General features: G+C 48.4%; 1 protein-coding gene across 1 annotated transcript; it reads right to left on the bottom strand.

Annotated features, from left to right (window-relative positions):
• Positions 1 to 1,529: 1,529 nt before the first annotated feature.
• LOC138283057 (lymphocyte antigen 6E-like) lies at positions 1,530 to 21,605 on the bottom strand. Its single transcript, XM_069221198.1, has 4 exons — positions 21,386 to 21,605; positions 12,335 to 12,451; positions 9,291 to 9,482; positions 1,530 to 1,818 (listed from the first exon to the last, which is right to left on the bottom strand). The coding sequence occupies exons 1-3, from the start codon at positions 21,435 to 21,437 to the stop codon at positions 9,292 to 9,294; spliced, it is 360 nt and encodes a 119-aa protein (XP_069077299.1). The 5' UTR covers positions 21,438 to 21,605; the 3' UTR covers positions 1,530 to 1,818; position 9,291.
• Positions 21,606 to 22,193: the final 588 nt, after the last annotated feature.

Raw genomic sequence — 22,193 nt, 5'->3', positions numbered from 1 at the left:
TTTTTTTGTTTTTGCCGATACTTGCAGATTTGTCACAACATTACACTTGTGAATATCGAGCAAAGTAAAAAAAAAAAATTAAGAGCATAATTTCACCCTCATAAAACCCCTTTATCACATTCCTGGGATCAGGGTACCTCCACCCTGACCCCTTAAGCCACTTTTCATTTTAATTTTCAGACCCGGGCACTGTGTCCTGTTACCTAAAACACCAGCTGCAACTTTCTGGTCAGGTTGCAGCCGGCTTATCACAGCATTCTTTTTGGCAGGCACATTTGCAAATACGCTGTGATCGCATGAGATGGACCTGTGGCCCTAGATATACAAATTTAGTTCCCCTTTAATATCTCAAAAACTACTGAAAGAATTTACACCAAATATCCAAAAGTATAATCTGCGTGCTGAAAACTACCTTTCTGCCAAATTTGGTGTAAACCCTTCAGCAGTTTGGGCTGTAGTTGTGTTCAAAATTCCTAAGGGAGTTAATACATATATATAATATACCATCAACCAATCCACATCGCAGGTTGGTGTTGAACTTCCTGCGACACCCTCACCACACAGCATTTCCACTATTATAATGATCAAACAGACCACAATCAGCCCACTGTACCTCTTTCATTTACATTCTGCTTCCATACACTCCGGCATGAACCATGGGGCTTGCCTCTGTCAGCCATTGGACCATTCTGCTTGCTCACATCTGCAATTCTTCCTAAAAATAAGTGGCTGGGCTGGTACGCTTATGCTTTACTTTCTCCTTTTTATAATTATTTTAGGTTACTCTTCTTTAAATTATGTTTTCAGGGTTTAGGAAGCCAAAACCACTGCTGGTGCCCATTACAATCATATTTTCCTGTGATGTTCATTAAAAATAAAAAGGCTTTATATATTTTTTCTTAATACCTGTTAGTAAGCATACATACTCTTCAAGTAAATTTGTTTGTGATGTTATTTTTTTTTTCAAAAGTAACATTTTTTATTACAAGTACTTGCCACCACGTTAGGCATATAGTTGCCCTATTAATTTGTGACTCCTATGAAACAAAAGCAGAACATTTTCAAAATTACATTGCAGCAGCTTAACAAGGCCAGACCTACCGGCTTTGGCAATGTTTTGCCAATGCTTGTTATGGCAGAGTATTCAGGAGGCCTAGGAGGCAAATCAACTGGTTCTTCAGATCATAGTTGCCAAACGGGGAGAGCTGTAGACCACAGCCTCGGGCCCAGCATGATTGAAACATCCTTTCAACCGTCTAAGGGTCGATAAAACGAGTCCCTAAAATCTGGTCAAATGAGCACTTGTGCTCAGTTTAAATTCAGTCTTTGGTGTGAGCTACATACATAGTCATTACTTATGGTGCAACAAAGTACCCACAGTTTGAATAGTACTTTGTCCAAGATCACACTGAGAGCATTTAGTGAAATAAAACGTGCACTCATTCATCCATCACTGTAACAGAAGGAGCAGGACTGGAAATCATGGTGTAGTTCCAGTGCCCTTGAAGTGGAATAAACACCAGACAACATGAGGAGTCTTTATTTTTATTCATCAATTCCAGATATTTATGTTTTTATTTATTGAAAAAGCAGAAGGTGAGATGAGGTTTGTTTGCATATGGATCACACGTGTGAGGTCATCAGCATTGTACTTTTACATTTTAAGGTGTAGAAAAGGGGTCTGCATCCTGAGCTCACATACTTAATATATCCTTATATATCCTTAATACATCACAGTTAAACATGCAGGTGTCATGGGTAGTTCAGATCCGTTTCACCTGTAGGTAGTCCCGACCCCTTTGACCTGCTGCATTCCACCTATGGAATCAAGTAGATTAATGTCATATTTAAATTACTAAAATGAATGTCAATGCTAATTTATAAAATAGTCTCAATTTTCACTGTGTTGTAATGCAAGTAATGCATGCTATTGCAGTTTCACAGATGTGTTGTGCTGCAAATAAACAAATTCAATGGTATTGATCTTACAAAAGCTAGAAGGCATCTTCCCAGGGGTTCTCAAGGCAGCCAGACCCCCCTCTCCTTAAAACTCTGCATCAAATCCTATTGAGTTCTCCAACTACTGGTCCATCTTGCAGATATCCTTCATCCTGGGACAGAAAATGTAATCTATTCTCAACTCCAAGACTGTATCAGTGCCAACTGTCTGGTACATGGCTACGGGTCTGGATTCTGACCACCCACCAGCAGTAAGACTGTTACCTTACACATTGTACATGAAGCCCTCCCTGCCGGGAGATGTTGCAGACCCCCTTCCTCCTGGTGAAGTGACCTCTCAGCAGTCTTCAACACAGTCAGGTATCTCACCCTTATGCACATCCTGGAGTTCCACATGGAATGTGCTGATATTTTCTTTCACTATCTCTATCATCTGTGGAGCACCCTAGGGTTCCATGCTCTTCCTTGACATATTCAGTCTGTACAGGGACCCCAATGGTCAGCAATGGCACCTGGAGTGATTAGTAACTCACCACACTTATCGCAGTGTCCTATGTAACTAAACCAAGAAAGAGAGACACTGACTCAAGTTCTGGGGAAGAGTGAAGTCATGCAATTCTCTAATGCCCTTGTAGGGTGTAATCAGGAGCTGCCTGTACACGTAACCTCACTTTGAGCCTCATTGAACCCCGGTGATGTCATCATCTATGGCTCTGCCTGGCCCTCCTGTGCACCACAAGTGGATTCTGTCCCTGTGGGCCTGGGTCTGACTGATGAGCACTGATGTGCTGGTGCACTGAGTGCTGTCTTGCGTCAATGCAGGTAAGCCTGCACAATGGTGGAAGGGCGCCTGTGTTACAGGCAGGATTTTAGTTGTGCAGGAATGGACTACTTTGAGGCATTTTCCTCTTTCTGCCTGTGCTGCTGAATGCGGTATACATAGAAAGAGGAAATAATGAGGGGAAATACATATATTTTGCCTCTTTATGCCTCTGGTGGGTAGGCATGCCATTTTCACACATTCTTAGGTTTACAAATCTTTGTAAATTTGGGAATGCTACAAATTCCATGGATGGATGCATGGGAACGTCTTGCTCCACCTATGGAACACAGAGCCGCACAAGGTGGCTGTGCATGACTTAGTTAATCTCATTTAAGCCGTTGCATTGCCTTGCATGGCACAAGGGCAACACAGGAGCTTAGTAAATCTGGCCTCAAGTTTCAAGGGCACTTCTTTTTGTTTTGGAAAGGATCAATAGGATCTCTGAAAGCAAACTAGTTAAACAGTTGGACTTAGTGTGCACCTTGGATAGATAATGGTGTGGCTAGATCTGTTACCAGTCAGTCCAGCAGTGTGGTTGTAAATCTGCATGTAAATGTGTGTGTGCCTTCTACCTAAACTGGCATATCCGGGCAGAGGTAGGCAAGGCTTCTGGGTGCGTTTTAGCAGCCTCAGTGTAGTGAGTATTTCTGCTTTTTCACTGGTGAGCACACAGTAAACTGCTGTAAACACTTCTTGAAGCATAGCACTTTCCCTTTGCAAAGGAGTCCTATTAGCATGGAAGGAAGTATCTAGAGCAGAAATTAGGTTATGCTAGAGAAATTACAGTGCTCGAAGTAGGAGTTATGGGTGTGCTGCAGCACCACTAAAACAACCATGTTGGAGTTTCAGAAAGTGAATGAGCAATAAAGATGAATTTAAATTTGTCTTTTATCTTCTCGCATTTTGTGTTCACTGACAGAGGTCTAATGTCAGGCTATGCTTTTCGACAAATTGCTGCTTAAATTTTCAACAGAATACTGATATTGTTTCTTTCACTAACTACAGGTAGCTTTTATGACAATTGTGCTGGGGTACAGGGAGAGTCAAAGGAAAGGCTGTAAGATATAATTATTTTATAACACAAAACAAAATTTAAGTGCATGTAAATGAACTACGCAAATATTTCAAAATATATCAGCATTTGCGAAAGCACAAATGTGCCACATCTTTAATTCTGAAGATTTTAACAGGATCAAAACACATCAAGATACCTTAATTGGTGATACACAAATGATGTTCCCTGGAACCAAATTTCTGCAAACATTCCTGTTAGGCCTGTCAACCTTAGGGTGGTCTTCCCACAAACATTTTGCCTTCACCCCTCCTATATTTGCTGAAGTCACTTTAGGTGGCCTTAGAATGCTGTACACGTTACCACTGCTAACCAGTGCTAAAGTGCTCTTCCCTCTCCTTTAAACATGTTCCAATTGGCTTACATCCAATTGTCACATTTCCATTGCTCGTAAGTCCCTCATAAAGAGGCACCACATGTCCCCAGGGCCAGTACATTCAATGCTACTAGTGGACACGAGGCTCTTGTTTTGCACCCATTAAATAACACTTTAAGTTTAAACGTGCCGCAATCCATTGCAGCCTGGGAGTGCAGTCTTAAACTGCCATTTGGCCTGGCAAAGTAACATTGTGCGAAGCATAAACCTTGTTTTTAACACCCTAGAGCAGGTTCTGAATAGACCAGAGAGTTTTAAATTACTCTCAAATTAGTTTTTCGCTACTGCAGGGATTGTCTCATTAGGTTATGCCGTAGCATTTAACACGTGATAGCTTTTAAATGGGTGTTGTAATTTAAAACCCCCTTTAATGGTAAAGTTGCATCTTAAGTCCCAATTCTGAAAATGCCACTTTTACAATGTGGCCGTTTTCCTGTCCTAAAGACTTGGGGGCAGATTTATTAAAAGTGCAGCGCCACTTTCCTTGTGCCCCTTAGCGCCCGCCTAGTGACACCATGGTAACGCCATATTTAAAATACAGAGCACCAATGCGGTAGCTAGGGTGATGGTTTGCAGTTTGAACAGGCGACCCCAGGATCATAAGACTGATGAAACAGGTCAGCGAGAGGTAATAGGAAGCCACTTGGCTCATAAGTATGGAGGGACTGTCAGGTGGAATGTCCTCAGAGGTGAGGATAGTTCAGACATGAGTATGGGCAACAATCCCAATGGAGGGTGACTATTAGGATAGAAGGAGGGGGGATTTATTGTGTGAGTTCACTTTATCTGGAGACACAGAGCAATATTACTTAACCTTTGTAAGGTTTTACTGCTCATTTGAATGCATTTTTCCCTGATGTACCCATGTCTTTGATCTTTTGTGCTGCATCAACCAAATACAATAGAATTGATTACCATGTTAACACGAATGCATATCCTCTTAATCAAATGTGGCCATCGGTAAGGCAATGACCGTTTGCAGCTCCACCCCCATTTTTTGCTCCCACATTTTGACTATTAGATGCTGATTTTTCAACCCTGAGATGCATTGAGACCTGCAGTCTAGGTCTCAGTTCTAGTGCTCTGACCTTGAAGTTTTGTTGACTTCACCCAATCGGTATAAGTTAATGATACCAGGTGGAAATAGGGCCTGTGTGCTAAGTGCCACTCATGGACTGAAGTGCTGGTTGTGCCACCACTAGTCTGACAATGAAAAGCATGTCTCTCAGCCGCCCAATACAGACAGGAGGAGTGTTCATCTTTCCAGTTAACCCAATGGCAAAGTACAGATTTTTCTTTTCAATACTTGATAGTCACCTCTACAGCATTCCTATCAAGCCCTACAGGCAGAGTGCATTATGTTAAAAAGAAGGACATGTATTTTGTAACCTTTACATGTCCTGGATGTAAAAACCCTGCATTGATGTATTTACTGCAGCAAGGCTAGCAGCCCCATCAGAGAGTATCGAGTTACACACTGGCAGCTCAGCAATGCTAACATCCAGATGGGACTACTAAATATGACACTGCAAAGTATTTTAAAAAAACATTGCATTAAACTCCACCTATTGTTCAAGTCATGTTTAATTTAACTATTTTACAAAGGGTGAATTTTAAAGTTGCCAATTTGTTGACCCAATGTATCAGTAGTTACAGCTGCTGTCCTAGAGCGGTTTCTGCTCTCCTGTGGAAAGGGAAGAAAGGACCCGCATAGATGGGAGGTGTGGCGCCTTCTGGGCAGAATGCGCAGAGTAGCAGTGAGCATATAAACCAAGCTTCAATTATTAAGCCACCTTTGAAGGGCACATGGTAGTCACACTAAAGAGGGAATGCTGCCTATGACCTCATTGCCGGCACTAATAGGTGTTTTAGAGGAATTTGGACGGGTCTCGGGGTTCCGGATGAACATGCTAAAATCGCAGGCTATCGGCAAGTTTATCAGTGCTGAGCATGAAAGGGACCTGAAGGCCCGATTCCATTTTATATGGTCTTCCTCGGGGCTTCCGTACTTGGGGATAGAGCTGGGCTCCATAGTCGCCCGCACAGCGTCATTGAACTACGCAAAACTAACCTGGGAGGTGCAACATGACTTAGAGTCTTGGGGGAGAATCAAACTGTCTTGGTTGGGCAGGGTGGCGGCAGTGAAGATGACCATCCTACCACGTATACTGTATCTGTTTCAGGCGCTTCCGCTGGAGCCCCCGTCGCGAACGATAGCGACCCTCCAAACGGCGGTTCTAAGATTTATATGGGAAGGGAAGGCAGTGCGGCTACCGGGACAGGTGCTGTATCGCCCTAAGCGGGAGGGTGGGCTGGCAGTCCCCTGCCTCCTTCGATACTTTCAAGCAACACAATTGCGTTTCCTCTTGGAATGGAGCCGACCGTCTTCTGAGAAACATTGGTGCTTCATGGATAGGCCGTTAACACCGTTTGAAAAATGGATTCTAATGAAAAAGGGCGATAAGCGCGTGGTTTCTGAGCTCTATGCTCTCCTGCGGGGGAGGCCCGTCCACCCAAGACTGAGGATCAATTGAGATGGGAGAGGGAACTAGAGAGAGAGTTATCGGAAGACGAGTGGGAGAATGTTTTTTATAGGGCGCACCACACAGCTTACAATGCAGCAGACACAGAGACAGCCTATAAAGTGGCCTCCTCCTGGTATTACACCCCAGCAAGGATCTACGCTTGGGATCACGATAAATCTAGTCTTTGCTGGAGGAGGTGTGGGGAGGGGGCACGCTTGGGCATTTACTATGGCATTGTCCCAAACTACATCGGTACTGGAAGAACATAATAGACACTGTGGACAGGGCTTTTGACACTCAGATCCCTAGATTTCCTGCATATATCTTGTTGGGCCTTCCCAATCCTCTCACTTTTCCCCTGAGATCATTGAAGGGACGGCAAATGGCCTTAGCTTTAAATGGAGCGGGGACTTTAAAGAACTTTGACAACCATACTTACTAATTCTATCCAGGGAGTTTTCAGAACTGACATGTCCGACTTACTTGAGGGTTCTGAATTTGAATTGAGTGGATGGGAGCGCACCTTCAAGGAGATGTATATATAGGACCAGGACTATATTGTAAAGGAGCCTGAGATTGTTTGATTCTTGTATTGTCAGCCAGCTGTGGGGAAACAAAGTTGTATTTTGAATTTAAGGTTTTTTATTTCTACCGTTGCGCATGCAGTAAGCTACCTGTGAACCTAATGGTAATATTGTGATGTGTTGCGTATGCGATGTTTTATAATTGAAAAATCAATAAACAGATTTGATCCATAAAGAGGAAATGCTCTTTTGTTCATACAGGCTGGCATATTGGACATAGAGGTTGAAGCCATTGTCCAACACTATTTTTCAAGGGTAGTGTAGCCCACAGGTAGCCACAACTCTGGTTGGGCGAGGGAGCCCCACACACTGAGAGAAGAGTTACTCGCAGTGACAGGGATTGGTTTCAGATTCTTAGCACAGACTTACATTTAATTTCAAGACTATAAATCGAGGGTGGAGCCAAGCTACAGGGCCAGATAGCAACGCTCTGAGAGAGCTCCTGCTGGTGGGGTGCTAACGGGCCTTCCTTTGTCTACCCTGGAATGAGTTTTATCTATAAGTGCTCCCCTTGATAGCCGTGATTCCTATACTTCACAAAGTATTAACCAAAAATAACAACATTGAAAAATGAAAATCACCCAAAGAAAAAAGAAGGAGCCAGAACAACCAACTAGAAAAGAAGACAAAACTAAGAAAAAGGAAAAGAAAAAGAATAGAAGAGGTGAAGCTCACCTGCTATAGCACGTGAGCTTCACCTCTTCTATGTCTTCTATGTCTGTTCCGGGTCCGTCTTGTTAAAATACACTGAGACAGATTTAAGGCCCGCTAGCGCCTCCTTGCCCCACATTAGCATAATTTTCCTTTACACTAATGTGGCCCAACTAGGCCAAAATCGCAGTGCCAAATTTACAAAGTGGCCCAATGCATGCCATGCTTCACTTTGCAACCCTTTGTGCTACATTATGACTGTGCCATGCATAATGTATGCATGAGGAGTGTTCACCCGTTAGGGGGCCTGAAATAATGGGACCAAGAAATCGAAAATATTTTTTTGCGTCATTTTTTTGGGCACTTTTAACACTTGCTCAGAGCAGGCGTTAAAAAAAGGCTTCCATTGGTTACACTGGGCTTCTGGGTCCCTTGCAGGATTAGCGTACAATTTGTTGACGCTCATCCAGCAAAGTTCCAAACTAGCATCAAAAATGTTGACGATGGTTCCCCTAACTACTGCCAGGGTGCGCTGTATCTTCGATATGGGGCACACATGGTGGAGTTAGGGGGCGCTAAGGGGGCCTGAGAAAAGTGGCGCTGGACTGGATTCAGTGCTAATTTTCTTAAATCTGGCCCGTTATATCATTAGCAGAACATGAGGGGGCTTCTGGGGCGGTGGAAAGAGAGAGGAGTGTGGATTGTTGCAGCTACTCAAAACGCGCTATTGTTCAAACTCTTCAACATTTTTAAGGCCTTCAAAGTAAAGACGAGAAAGAGTGTGTGTTTTTGTCAGCGTGAAATCCAACAAACACTTCACATCACGTGGCTGAAAGCACTTATACCCAACCATTTCCTACATAATACATTTTTTATGGGGTGGGGGTAATGGCAAAAACTCCCCTCCCCAAACAGCTACGCCCCTGAGGTTAATTTCTGAGCTCTAAGGGAGTAGGTTATTGCCTCTCATTAATAACTGAGTAGAGCCCAAAGAAACAGCTAGTTTTTTAAGATGACCGTAACATTGACGCTTTCAGCGACAATTAAATCAAACATGTATGAACTGACACATGCCTCCAGATGCGAACCTCCTATGTAATTTAACAAGCATGATCCATGAGTGATGAAGTCACATTGGAGAAGAAGCAACTTACACTCCAGGTATTGACAAGAAGGTACAGCCACCTACTACGGGGGGCACATCCCTGAAGGTCCGTAGAGGTGCTGCTCGTACCCTGTTGAGATGCACCACCTGGAGCCCTGTGAGGCTGTGAAAGGTAAAATGTTCCAAGATCCTCACCTCAAAGCACAGCTCTGACCAGGAGGGCGCTGATGCCCGCTGCCAGCGAGAGAAGGGTGTAGCTGGTCCGCGCGCTGGGGGCACCATTGCACAGGTCAGTGGTGCAGCAGGTCACTTTAGATGTCACACCTAGAACAGTGTCCGAGCCCGCCGTGCAGCTTGACGCACAGATCTTGCTCATGGCTGAAACCCCTGCGAAGAAGTACAAGGATTATTACACAGGGATTGTAAGGGGAACCATAGGAAGTAGACAGACTCGGAGACAGTCAGTGGCACACCTCAACCTCCGGCCATCACACTGACTCTGCTTGGTCTCCAGTTTCACCTTTGTCTCAACATTACCCTCTGATGGTTCCATGTTCCAAGGAAGCCCTGTTGAAAAACCATTGGACTTTTCTCCTGCCTGATGTATGCATTCACTGCATCTTCTGTTGTCTTCTGATGTCATACCCGAGCCTCAGACAGACAATCCCATGGGTTGTACCATGAGCTAATTGTGCAGCCTCCAATCCTGAGTGTGCTATCACCTGGCCTCCCACGATTGAGAACCTGATGCACCAACCTAAACTTGCTCTTCTGTGTAGGTTTGTGATGTGTTGTGATTCAGAAAGCAATATTACAAGTAGTATCTTTACAACTGCAGAGTTTCAGCCCTAGTGGCAGAGGGTCCGCACATAAAAAGACATGTATTCAGAAATATACCTCTGGTAGAATTGCTTTGTGTATTACAAAAGGCTGTAAACTTACACACAAGTGTGCTTTCATCAGGAGAGAATTCAATGACACAGGCCATTCGCCAACTGATGCTTTGGCCTTTAACCTCGGGAACGTTCTCTCTGTGACCTCTACCATCTACCCCTGGGGGCGTGCTGCCACCTGGCCCCTCCAGGCAGCCACAAGTGTGGCCACTGACACGGGGTCTATTCTGTCAAAGGAGCCAGCTATGCCGCCCCCTTTGAAATGTGCAGAAAGCTGGAATCTGGGCTCTATCGCTACAGAAAAAGTGTGACAACTGGAATCACAATTATCATTTTAATGTCAACTTTGTGCCCTGAATTATTATTAGTTTCTTTTAAAAAGTTGCTTGAATTTAATCGTTCATCCTCAGTTATCATGATTTCGAGAATTTATAATGATTTAAATAATAATTTAATGTAATAAATGATTTAATCACATTTGGGCTTTTTGTAAATTAGACATTACCAGTGATAACACGGAATGTTTGTGGCTAGTAGACTTGTGAATACCGTGGGCAGCAGTTTGATAGATAGCAGGAGCACCAGCTTTCTATCCCAGAAACACACCTACGAGTGGCATGAGTTACTTCTGCACAGTTGTGATGGTGATGGGAGCTCTCCCAGACACATCCACAGCAGGGGCGTGCCACCCCTCTCGCTGATGCTTCTGTACAGGCAGGGACGGCTCCTCCACAGTGGTCAAGGAGCAACACCCAACTGGCTCAGAGCCAGCAGCTGAAAAATAAAACAATATTTGATTATCACTTTATTTTTTAGCTACTGGTTCTGAGCCAACATGGGCAGGGAGGGGTGGAGCTGGACCATGGGATGGGGTAGGAGGAGTGGAGAGAGTGCATCTAAGTGCACATGTCAGTTTGGTTGGCCTTCTTAAGCCAGCCAAACTGACATGCGCACTTAGGTTTCTCCAACGTGCATGGACCCAAGTGCACTGTCTGAGTGGCAGAACAAGCTGCTCAGACCAATCCTGATGCTGCTCCCATGCTAAGCATAGCATGAGAGCAGGGCCAGGATTACATGGGGAGCCCGCACTGGTGTCCCAGAGATTGCTGGCCTTCTGTGTGGATACCATGAGACAAGAAGCTTTCTCCTGGAAGTACCCAGCTGACCGGTGGCAACTGGGCAGAAACTGGATCCTGCTTTTGGCCTCTGCCTAATGACCTGTTAGTATCTAAGCACCTTCCCAAAGGTCCTTGGGGCGTTAGAACATTTCTTTTGTGGTTGTTGGGGCACCAGGAGAAATTTAGGAAACTTTTGAAAACTTTTCCTCAGAAGCTGTGGGACTTGGAAATCTTTTCGAACTTTCTAACTTCCAGATGTTCACTGTGACCAATCCACTCAGTCAGTGTGAAATTGCACCTTGATCCCAATCTACCATGACCATTGACTATGACTGGTGCTTTACTTTTTCATGGTGCTATTTCCAACCAAAATTAATATATCCAGTTGTACTTATTGTATTTTTGTCATTTTGATATCATTATATTTATTAAATGTTACTTTAAAAAAATGGTTCCGGATCTTTATAGTTTTGCATTTTGACTTTACTACTGTTTGAGTACTGTATAAATATTTTACACCTTACCCTATGTGAAGCCTGTCTGCCCTGTGCCATAGCTACAAGGGGGATGACCTCAAATAAATGTATTGAGTTTGATGGATTATGCTCACCGGGGTTGTGATTATTTCCCAGGGTGGGCAGTCACCCAGCCCAAATAATTTTCCAATTCCTTACTCACATGTTCATATTTTTTATTTTTAAATATGGTCAGATTTCAAGTAGGCATGTGATTGGGTTCTTCTTGGACACCCACTGGATTATGGTTATTGTTGAAGGTTTAAGCAGTGTTTTAACATGTGGCAACAACCCCTGTCTGGAGTGTTCTCTCATCATTAAAAAAAACATGTCTGTTCTATGTCTGTTTTTGCATTTGCTGTCATTGAACAATGTTTAAATCCACCACTGAGGATGCAATGGCACTTCCTTAGCTCTTGCCACATCTTTTTGTATATGCTAAAGGTTTTAAGCAGACAGCCTTTATGAAATGAATTACATCTGCTTGTTGGGAATTCTCAGACCCCCCCCCCTAACATTATTTAAAAAGATACACCCTTGCATACAATATTACTTTTCACATTAACACAACACCCAGTATTTCCAATATCACTGGTACCTCTATGCAAGTGCAATCTGGGGCTCAGATTAGCAGTGCATTATGGGAAATCCCTTTCTAAGGTAGAGCGCTTAATATAAAACAGCCTTTGCACCCAGTGGTCAGCCTTCCTTACCATAGCCAGATGCATAGGTGCTCCTGCAGTAGGAATCCAATCCAGTGGAACAGGTTTGCTCCACGCATTCTGTGTTGCTTGTAGCTCCAGAACATGTGTAACATTTCAAAGCGTGACCTGAGGAAGGACAAACAACTGGTAAGAGGTTCATGCCATTCACCCATCGTCTCCTCCCACTCAGAGGCCATGTAACAGTGTCTTTCTGTTCCCTCTGAGCCTTTCACAGACTGTTCTGGTTCTGCTCTGGTCCCTCCCTCACCCTGTATGGATTGTATACAATAACATATAAGAGACGTCTGGTGCTCTCTGTGATGCTTCTGCCGCGGTCCTCTGAGACTGTATTAATGTTATGTGATATCTCCACATAAGAGCCTGGTGCAGCTGTCCTCACCACCCCTGCTCTCTGCCTCACTGAAGTACTGGGTTTTTCAGAACCCAGTGGTGCCAGGGAACACACCCTAAGACTTCGAGTCCTTCCTGTTTCAGACTACAGAAACACAGAGTCTTCTTGGTGAAGTCAAAGATCTTGTTTATTGGCTGCAGCCAGTAACAGGTATCCTAGAAGTACTACACAGTGTATATTCTCAGGAGACTGCTCCCTTTGCAAAGCTAACCTTCTCTTTTATACAAAATATTATGCTTTAGGCAAACATTCCTTATTTTACAGTTGACCATTCACATATTTTCACTACAAAGAAATAGCAGGCTTATGATGACAAGCCAAAATTCAGTTTGTCCAGGCCTCAATCAATTACCCGGCAAGGCTCAGTACTTTCATCAGATATCGACGGACCCCCAATATAAACAGGCACCTCCTCCTTGTAAAGCAAGTCATAAAGAAAGAAACAGAGACAGGTGTGTGTAAGATTAGGCATGGTTTGTGTGTGATGAAAGGTTTTATGATGTGTTGTGCCTTGATACTAATCTCATTTGGCCACTGGGAAAGAAACTGGCCGAACAGGTTTGGCTTCAGGCAGTGGAGTCAGCTTGCCCAGGTCACAGAGGAGTCAGCAAAGATGTACGTGTCCTTCAGACTCGTTTTCAGCATTAGACATTGGCCTATGTGAGGGCAATCACAAAATGGCTGTCGTTTAAATGGAACACGAGGGTTCAGAACGGAAACTCTGATATTCGGGTGATTTAGTTACCCGAATATGAATACAATGCTTGTGCATACTATTCTAATCATTCTCGGTCTGCTGATACCAAAATCGTTGGGATACGACTATGTTTATAACACGGGTCCAGAATTTTCAGTACCACATCACCACCCCTGCCCTCTGTCCTCACCACCCCTGCCCTCTGTCCTCACCACCCCTGCCCTCCGTCCTCACCCCCCCTGCTCTCTGCCCTCACCACCCCTGCTCTCTGCCCTCACCACCCCTGCTCTCTGCCCTCACCACCCCTGCCCTCTGTCCCCACCACCCCTGCCCTCCGTCCTCACCACCCCTGCCCTCTGTCCTCACCACCCCTGCCCTCTGTCCTCACCACCCCTGCCCTCCGTCCTCACCACCCCGGCTCTCTGCCTCTCCACCCCTGCTCTCTGCCCTCACCACCCCTGCTCTCTGTCCTCACCACCCCTGCCTCTGCCCTCACCACCCCTGCCCTCTGTCCTCACCACCCCTGCTCTCTGTCCTCACCACCCCTGCCCTCTGTCCTCACCACCCCTGCTCTCTGTCCTCACCACCCTTGCACTCTGTCCTCACCACCCCTGCCCTCTGTCCTCACCACCCCTGCCCTCTGCACTCACCACCCCTGCCCTCTGGCGGGATATGATGCTTCTGCCGAGGTCCCCTGAGCCTGTATTAATTTTATGTGATATCTCCACATAAGAGCCTGGTGCAGCTGTCCTCACCACCCCTGCCCTCTGTCCTCACCACCCCTGCCCTCTGTCCTCACCACCCCTGCTCTCTTGCCTCACCACCTCTGCCCTCTGTCCTCACCACCCCTGCCCTCTGTCCTCACCACCCCTGCTCTCTGTCTTCACCACCCCTTCCCTCTGTCCTCACCACCGCTGCCCCTCTGTCGTCACCACCCCTGCCCTCTGTCCTCACCACCCCTGCCCTCTGGCGGGATGTGATACTTCTGCTGCTGTCCTCGGAGCCTGTATAAATGTTAGGTGATATCTCCACATAAGAGCCTGATGCACCTGTCCTCACCACCCCTGCTCTCTGCCCTCACCACCCCTGCCCTCTGCCCTCACCACCCCTGCTCTCTGCCTCACCACCCCTGCCCTCTGTCCTCACCACCCCTGCCCTCTGTCCTCACCACCCCTGCCCTCTGTCCTCACCACCCCTGCCCTCTGACCTCACCACCCCTGCTCTCTGTCCTCACCACCCCTGCCCTCTGTCCTCACCACCCCTGCTCTCTGCCCTCACCACCCCTGCCCTCTGTCCTCACCACCCCGGCTCTCCGGCAGGATGTGATGCTTCTGCTGATGTCCCCTGAGCCTGTATTAATGTTATGTGATATCTCCACATAAGAGCCTGGTGCAGCTGCCCTCACCACCCCTGCCCTCTGTCCTCACCACCCCTGCCCTCTGTCCTCACCACCCCTGCTCTCTTGCCTCACCACCTCTGCCCTCTGTCCTCACCACCCCTGCCCTCTGTCCTCACCACCCCTGCCCTCTGTCCTCACCACCCCTGCTCTCTGTCCTCACCACCCCTGCCCTCTGTCCTCACCACCCCTGCCCTCTGTCCTCACCACCCCTGCTCTCTGTCCTCACCACCCCTGCCCTCTGTCCTCACCACCCCTGCCCTCCGTCCTCACCCCCCGCTCTCTGCCCTCACCACCCCTGCTCTCTGCCCTCACCACCCCTGCCCTCTGTCCTCACCACCCCTGCTCTCCGTCCTCACCACCCCTGCTCTCTGTCCTCACCACCCCTGCCCTCTGTCCTCACCACCCCTGCTCTCTGTCCTCACCACCCCTGCCCTCTGTCCTCACCACCCCTGCCCTCCGTCCTCACCACCCCTGCCCTCCGTCCTCACCACCCCTGCCCTCTGTCCTCACCACCCCTGCCCTCTGTCCTCACCACCCCTGCTCTCTGTCCTCACCACCCCTGCCCTCTGTCCTCACCACCCCTGCTCTCTGCCTCTCCACCCCTGCTCTCTGCCCTCACCACCCCTGCTCTCTGTCCTCACCACCCCTGCTCTCTGTCCTCACCACCCCTGCCCTCCGTCCTCACCACCCCTGCCCTCTGTCCTCACCACCCCTGCTCTCCGTCCTCACCACCCCTGCTCTCCGCCCTCACCACCCCTGCTCTCCGTCCTCACCACCCCTGCCCTCCGTCCTCACCAACCCTGCCCTCCGTCCTCACCACCCCTGCCCTCTGTCCTCACCACCCCTGCTCTCTGCCTCTCCACCCCTGCCCTCCGTCCTCACCACCCCTGCCCTCCGTCCTCACCACCCCTGCCCTCTGTCCTCACCACCCCTGCTCTCTGCCTCTCCACCCCTGCTCTCTGCCCTCACCACCCCTGCCCTCTGCCCTCACCACCCCTGCCCTCTGTCCTCACCACCCCTGCTCTCTGTCCTCACCACCCCTGCCCTCTGTCCTCACCACCCCTGCCCTCTTTCCTCACCACCCCTGCTCTCCGTCCTCACCACCCCTGCCCTCTGTCCTCACCACCCCTGCCCTCTGTCCTCACCGCCCCTGCTCTCTGCCCTCACCCCCCCTGCTCTCCGTCCTCACCGCCCCTGCCCTCTGTCCTCACCGCCCCTGCCCTCTGTCCTCACCGCCCCTGCCCTCTGCCTCACCGCCCCTGCCCTCTGCCTCACCGCCCCTGCCCTCTGTCCTCACCGCCCCTGCTCTCTGTCCTCACCCCCCCTGCCCTCTGCCCTCACCCCCCCTGCTCTCTGCCCTCACCGCCCCTGCCCTCTGTCCTCACCACCCCTGCTCTCTGTCCTCACCGCCCCTGCTCTCTGCCCTCACCCCCCCTGCTCTCTGTCCTCACCGCCCCTGCCCTCTGTCCTCACCGCCCCTGCCCTCTGCCTCACCACCCCTGCTCTCTGTCCTCACCACCCCTGCTCTCTGCCTCACCACCCCTGCTCTCTGTCCTCACCACCCCTGCCCTCTGTCCTCACCACCCCTGCTCTCTGCCTCACCACCCCTGCCCTCTGTCCTCACCACCCCTGCTCTCTGTCCTCACCACCCCTGCTCTCTGCCTCACCACCCCTGCTCTCTGTCCTCACCACCCCTGCTCTCCGTCCTCACCACCCCTGCCCTCCGTCCTCACCACCCCTGCTCTCTGTCCTCACCACCCCTGCCCTCTGTCCTCACCACCCCTGCCCTCTGTCCTCACCACCCCTGCTCTCTGCCCTCACCCCCCCTGCTCTCTGTCCTCACCACCCCTGCTCTCTGTCCTCACCACCCCTGCCCTCCGTCCTCACCACCCCTGCTCTCTGTCCTCACCGCCCCTGCTCTCTGTCCTCACCGCCCCTGCCCTCTGTCCTCACCGCCCCTGCCCTCTGCCTCACCACCCCTGCTCTCTGTCCTCACCACCCCTGCTCTCTGTCCTCACCACCCCTGCTCTCTGCCTCACCACCCCTGCTCTCTGTCCTCACCACCCCTGCTCTCTGTCCTCACCACCCCTGCCCTCTGTCCTCACCACCCCTGCCCTCTGGCGGGAAGGGATGCATCTGATGTGCTCATCCTTGAATACTAATTAGGTAGGACAGACTACGACCTACACCAGATCAGAATATTGAAAAGTTACCTATAGTTTCAAATGTATCCATTTAGATTTTTAAAGGTTAGATTTGAAAATCAGTCTGAAAACTTTCATTTTGATAGCTGGCAGCATTTTAAACAAGCGTTGGCAAAGATGATAGGTCTGGCTTTAAAGCATAGCCTCGCTCTTTGTGTGCATGTCTTACACCTTGGAACACAGTGCAAGTCGTTGTGAATAGCCCTGTCTCACTTTAATCATAGCCTCCCTCATAGAGTGTACAACTCATTCCTTGCATAGCAAATGACACATATTGGAGTTTTTTTCTGTCACTGTAAAACACATATATTAACCAACTCAAAAGAAAACGTTCTATTTATTTCAAAATGATGAGAAGCTATGGGGATACACCATGGCTTGTGCCTCTCAGGTACACACACAGATCTTCATAGTGAGGCACATTAACCACCTGAGCTATTCAGCAGGAAAGAATTTGCTTTGATTACCTGTTTAACGTCATGCGGCAGATATTTCACACTTTGGCCCGTATTTATACTTTTTTGCGCCGCATTTGCGTCGTTTTTTGACGCAAAAACGGCGCAAACTTGCAAAATGCCACTGTATTTTGTAGGTTTGCGCCGTTTTGCGTCAAAAAGCGTCGCAAAAAAAAGTATAAATACGGGCCTTTGTGTCAAGATACTTTTGTGGGGCACTTGGAGTGAAGAGAGGATATCGTCCTAGGGGCTCAGACAGGTGTCCATATAACACATCACATCTCCTCCCGGCTTTCTTACTCAGAGGAAGTGTGCCTGGCTCTCCATAGTGACGTTCAGGCACTGAGCTTCAACTGAATACTCGCAAGCAGTGCCTCTCACCTTCAGTACTACTTGACAACAGAACGTAGGGCCAGATGTAGGAAAAATCCAATTTGCGAGTTGCGAATTAAGAGTCATTCCGACTCGCAATTTGCAACTCGCAAATTGGTATGCAGAACGGTGTCTCAGACACCGTCTGCAACTCGCTATGGGGTCGCAATGACCCACCTCATGAATATTCATGAGGTGGGTCGCTAATTGCGGCCCCATAGCAAGTCTAGGCACTCGCAAACATGGAGGTCTGCTGTCGTCAGCAGACCTCCATGTTCGTGACTGCTTTCAATAAAGCAGTTTTTTTTTTTTTAAGTGTAGCACGTTTTCCTTGAAGGAAAACGAGCTGCACTTAAAAAAAAAAACGAAACCTTTAGTTTCGTTTTTTTTTCAGGGCAGGCAGTGGTCCCTTGGACCACTACCTGCCCTGAAAAAAATGTTTTGGGTCCATTCACAAACTGGAAGGGGTCCCGTGGGGACCCCTTCCAATTTGCGAGTGGGTTACCATATACTTGAAGTGGATGGTAACTGCGACACCATTTGCGACCGCATATGCGGTCGCAAATAGTATTGCATGCCACTCCGAATCGCCAATAGGAAGGGAACACCCCTTCCTATTTGCAATTCTGAAATGCATATTGCGAGTCGGTACCGACTCGCAATATGCATTTCTGCATAGGGAAACGCGTTTAGCGAGTCGCAAACGGCAATTTTTGCCGTTTGCGAGTCGCTAAACGTTTCCTGCATCTGGCCCGTATTCCTGTGTCTGTAGGACACAAAAGGAGCTTGGAAACTACAAGTGGCATCAATACCTGCACGCCTTCGTGTGAAGCTGGAGCGCAGATGGGCCAGGTGTACGAACATCTGGTCGCAGAATACTAGTCGCAAGCTTCAACCTGTAAACCTATCTACTGACAGCTCGGTTCCTAAAAATCCAGATTGTGGAGAGGTGGAGCCAGTCACAGAACAAGATGGCCCTTTATTAAATCACTCCTGTCAATAAGGGATGCCGTAGGGATGGATGACATTAATCATGGGCCATTGCTCCACAACTGCGCAGACTCAGGAGTGTGAGATGCAGTTTCTGTAGGAGGCTGGCCTGGCTTATAGTGGGTACCTGATGGTACTCACACCTTGTACCAGGTCTAGTTATCCCTTATTAGTAGATTAGTAGTGTTCTAGCAGCTTAGGCTGATAGAGGTAGCTATAGCAGAGCAGCTTAGGCTGAACTAGGAGACATGCAAAGCTCCTACTATACCACTTATATCATATAGGTACTATATCACAAGAAACACAATACTCAGGGTTACTAAAAATAAAGGTACAAGTTGTTATCTGAAGAATATCCCACAGGAGAGACCCTAAATAGCCCTTAGAGGAGGATTGGCCACCTAGTCAGGTAAGCACCTATCAGGAGGGGTCTCTGACATCACCTGCTGGCACTGGCCACTCAGAGGCCTCCAGCGTGCCCTCACACCTCTGGATCCAAGAGGACAGAGGTCTGGGATACACTGGAGGAGCTCTGGGCACCTCCCCTGGGGTGGTGAAGGACAGGGGAGTGGTCACTCCACTTTCCTTTGTCCAGTTTCGCGCCAGAGCAGGGGCTGGGGGATCCCTGAACCGGTGTAGACTGGCTCATGCAAGGAGGGCACCATCTGTGCCCTTCAAAGCTTTTCCAGAGGCTGGGAGAGGCTACTCCTCCCCAGCCCTTAACACCTATTTCCAAAGGGCGAGGGTGTAACACCCTCTCTCAGAGAAAATTCTTTGTTCTGCCTTCCTGGGACTGGGCTGTCCAGATCCCAGGAGGGCAGAAGCCTGTCTGAGGGTTGGCAGCAGCGGTAGCTGCAGAGAAAACCCCCGAGAGCTGGTTTGGCAGTACCCGGGGTCCATGCTGGAGCCCCGGGGATGCATGGGATTGGCACCCCAATACCAGATTTGGCATGGGGGGACAATTCCATGATCTTAGACATGTTACATGGCCATATTCGGAGTTTCCATTGTGAAGCTACATATAGGTATTGACCTATATGTAGTGCACGCGTGTAATGGTGTCCACGCACTCACAAAGTCCGGGGAATTGGCCCTGAACAATGTGGGGGCACCTTGGCTAGTGCCAGGGTGCCCTCACACTTAGTAACTTTGCAACTAACCTTCAGCAAGTGAAGGTTAGACATATAGGTGATTTATAAGTTACTTAAGTGCACTGAAAAATGGCTGTGAAATAACGTGTGTGTTATTTCCCTCAGGTTGCAGTGGCAGGCCTGTGTAACGATTTGTCTGAGCTCCCTATGGGTGGCAAAATAAATGCTGCAACCCATAGGGATCTCCTGGACCCCCAATACCCTGGGTACCTCGGTACCATATTCTAGGGAATTACAAGGGTGTTCCAGTGTGCCAATTGAAATTGGCAAAAGTGGTCACTAGCCTACAATGACACATTTAAAGGCAGAGAGAGCATAAGCATTGAGGTTCTGATTAGCAGAGCCTCAGTGACACAGTTAGGCACTACACAGGTACACACATTCAGGCCACAAACTATGAGCACTGGGGTCCTGGCTAGCACGGTCCCATTGAGACATATAAAACACACTGACAAATAGGGTTTTCGCTATGAGCACTGGGCCCTGGCTAGCAGGATCCCAGTGAGACAGTGAAAACACCCTGACATACACTCACAAACAGGCCAAAAGTGGGGGTAACAAGGCTAGAAAGGGGCTACCTTCCTACAGTTTCCCACTCCCATCATTTCAGCTGAGGCCAGACCAAAAGGTGTCTCCAGCAGAACAGTGTGACGGCTCGGAAGATTCCTCTTCCCTCAAATGAAAGACCAACAGTGGGCCTCAATGCATTGGGGGTGCACGCGGCAGTGAAACGGGGTCCCTCTACTCTACTTCGAGGAGTTAATCGGACACTGTGGGAGCTAGGCTAAATCAGTGCCGTGCGTCCCTGGGAGGCAGGGAGGCCTGGACTGCAGATCAAGGAAAGCCCCCTGTTATGTTTTTAGAGAAGGCCCTTGCTATGTCATGGTAAAAGCTTTGAGTGTGTGGGTTCCAATCTGGTCAGCTGGATCTGTGCTGGCAAGAGGGGGGCCACTTCCAAAGCATGCTAGCAAAACATCAGCCTTTGCCACTGTGATGAATTCATCACTAAACCCCCCTCCCACCTTCTAGGTGAGTTCCTGGTCTTCGTGGGCCTGCAGGAGTCAGCTTGCAGGCAGGCCCCTCCATTCCTCTGGGACAAACCTTCAAATACCAAGGGCATCCACATAGCCCCTAATGCTCAGAACACCCAGACTGGCCGGTCCCCCTCGAATGGTCCTGCTACCCCATGGACGCATCATGTGATTATCAGCCTTACAGGGGTAGATTTAAAGATGGCTTACCATGGACAGCTCTCCCAACACAGGTGCATCAGAGGTAACGCGGCATGCACAGTCTCACACAGGTAGTTCTACAGGTGACCAGGTATGTACAGCCACACACAGATTTAAATCCGTAGTGTGTCATTCATTGAAGTCTTACCCGTGCCAACAAGGAGGGCAGCAGCGAGAAGAGAGCAGAAGACAGCCTTCATGTCTTCAAAGTGATGGAGCGGTGGCCTGGGAGAGTGGACGCTGGTGACGTCTGTGTGATGTCTGTGCTTGATGACTGTGTGGTGCCTGTTTGTGATGTCAGTGCACGAGGTGTGGGTTTGAGGTCTGTGTGTCAGTTTCGTGCGTGATGTTTGTGTCTTATATGTTGACTCTGTTGGTTATGTATCCGAGCTGCCTTTATATAGCATCACAAGTGTTGTGTAAATGCATCTCTTGGCAACAAGTGTTCACAAAACACACGCGTTCCTTGGGATGACCCTATTGTTCATGTTTTCAATTGAATGAGCCCCCATGGACAATGCCTTAACTTAGCACGGCCAAAAGATGTTAACTATACAAGTTTCTTTACTTCGTCACTGTCACTAACACTATAAACAACAAACATTCAGGCACGCGAAGCAAGAGCGGTAATCAACCAACCAACAATGAGAATGTGACAAGAAATGTCATTCCACCCATGTCTCTGCTTTCCTTTAACTGAAGTTGTAATCTAGACCTGTAATTATTTAAAGGTTTAGCTTCCAGTGACTCGGTGGCTATGGCTACTGGCGCAGTTCCTTAGGAACAGCATCTGATGAACCCGGGATCGTGCTTCTGGTGCTGAAGGGAGTGGGGTCACGAGGGACCGGCCGCCACCCTTGCTATGGAGGGCTGGTCCAGGGCAGGGTCACCAGGGTCCAGCCACCACCCTTGCAATGGAGGGCTGGTCCAGGGTGGGGTCACGAGGGACCGGCCAC

The sequence above is a fragment of the Pleurodeles waltl genome, chromosome 2_2, assembly GCF_031143425.1.
Source record: "Pleurodeles waltl isolate 20211129_DDA chromosome 2_2, aPleWal1.hap1.20221129, whole genome shotgun sequence".
NCBI classification, from domain to species: domain Eukaryota; kingdom Metazoa; phylum Chordata; class Amphibia; order Caudata; family Salamandridae; genus Pleurodeles; species Pleurodeles waltl.
Note: the sequence above shows the minus strand (reverse complement) of the source record. Positions and strands in the feature narration are given on the sequence as shown.

Excerpts from the sequence above, each read along its gene's own strand:
- LOC138283057 (XM_069221198.1), bottom strand. The coding sequence starts at position 21,437 with ATGAAGGCTGTCTTCTGCTCTCTTCTCGCTGCTGCCCTCCTTGTTGGC. Across the intron at positions 12,452-21,385 it reads TGCCCTCCTTGTTGGCACGG|GTCACGCTTTGAAATGTTAC; the intron begins GTAAGACTTCAA and ends GTCCTTCCTCAG. Across the intron at positions 9,483-12,334 it reads CACCTATGCATCTGGCTATG|GGGTTTCAGCCATGAGCAAG; the intron begins GTAAGGAAGGCT and ends ACTTCTTCGCAG.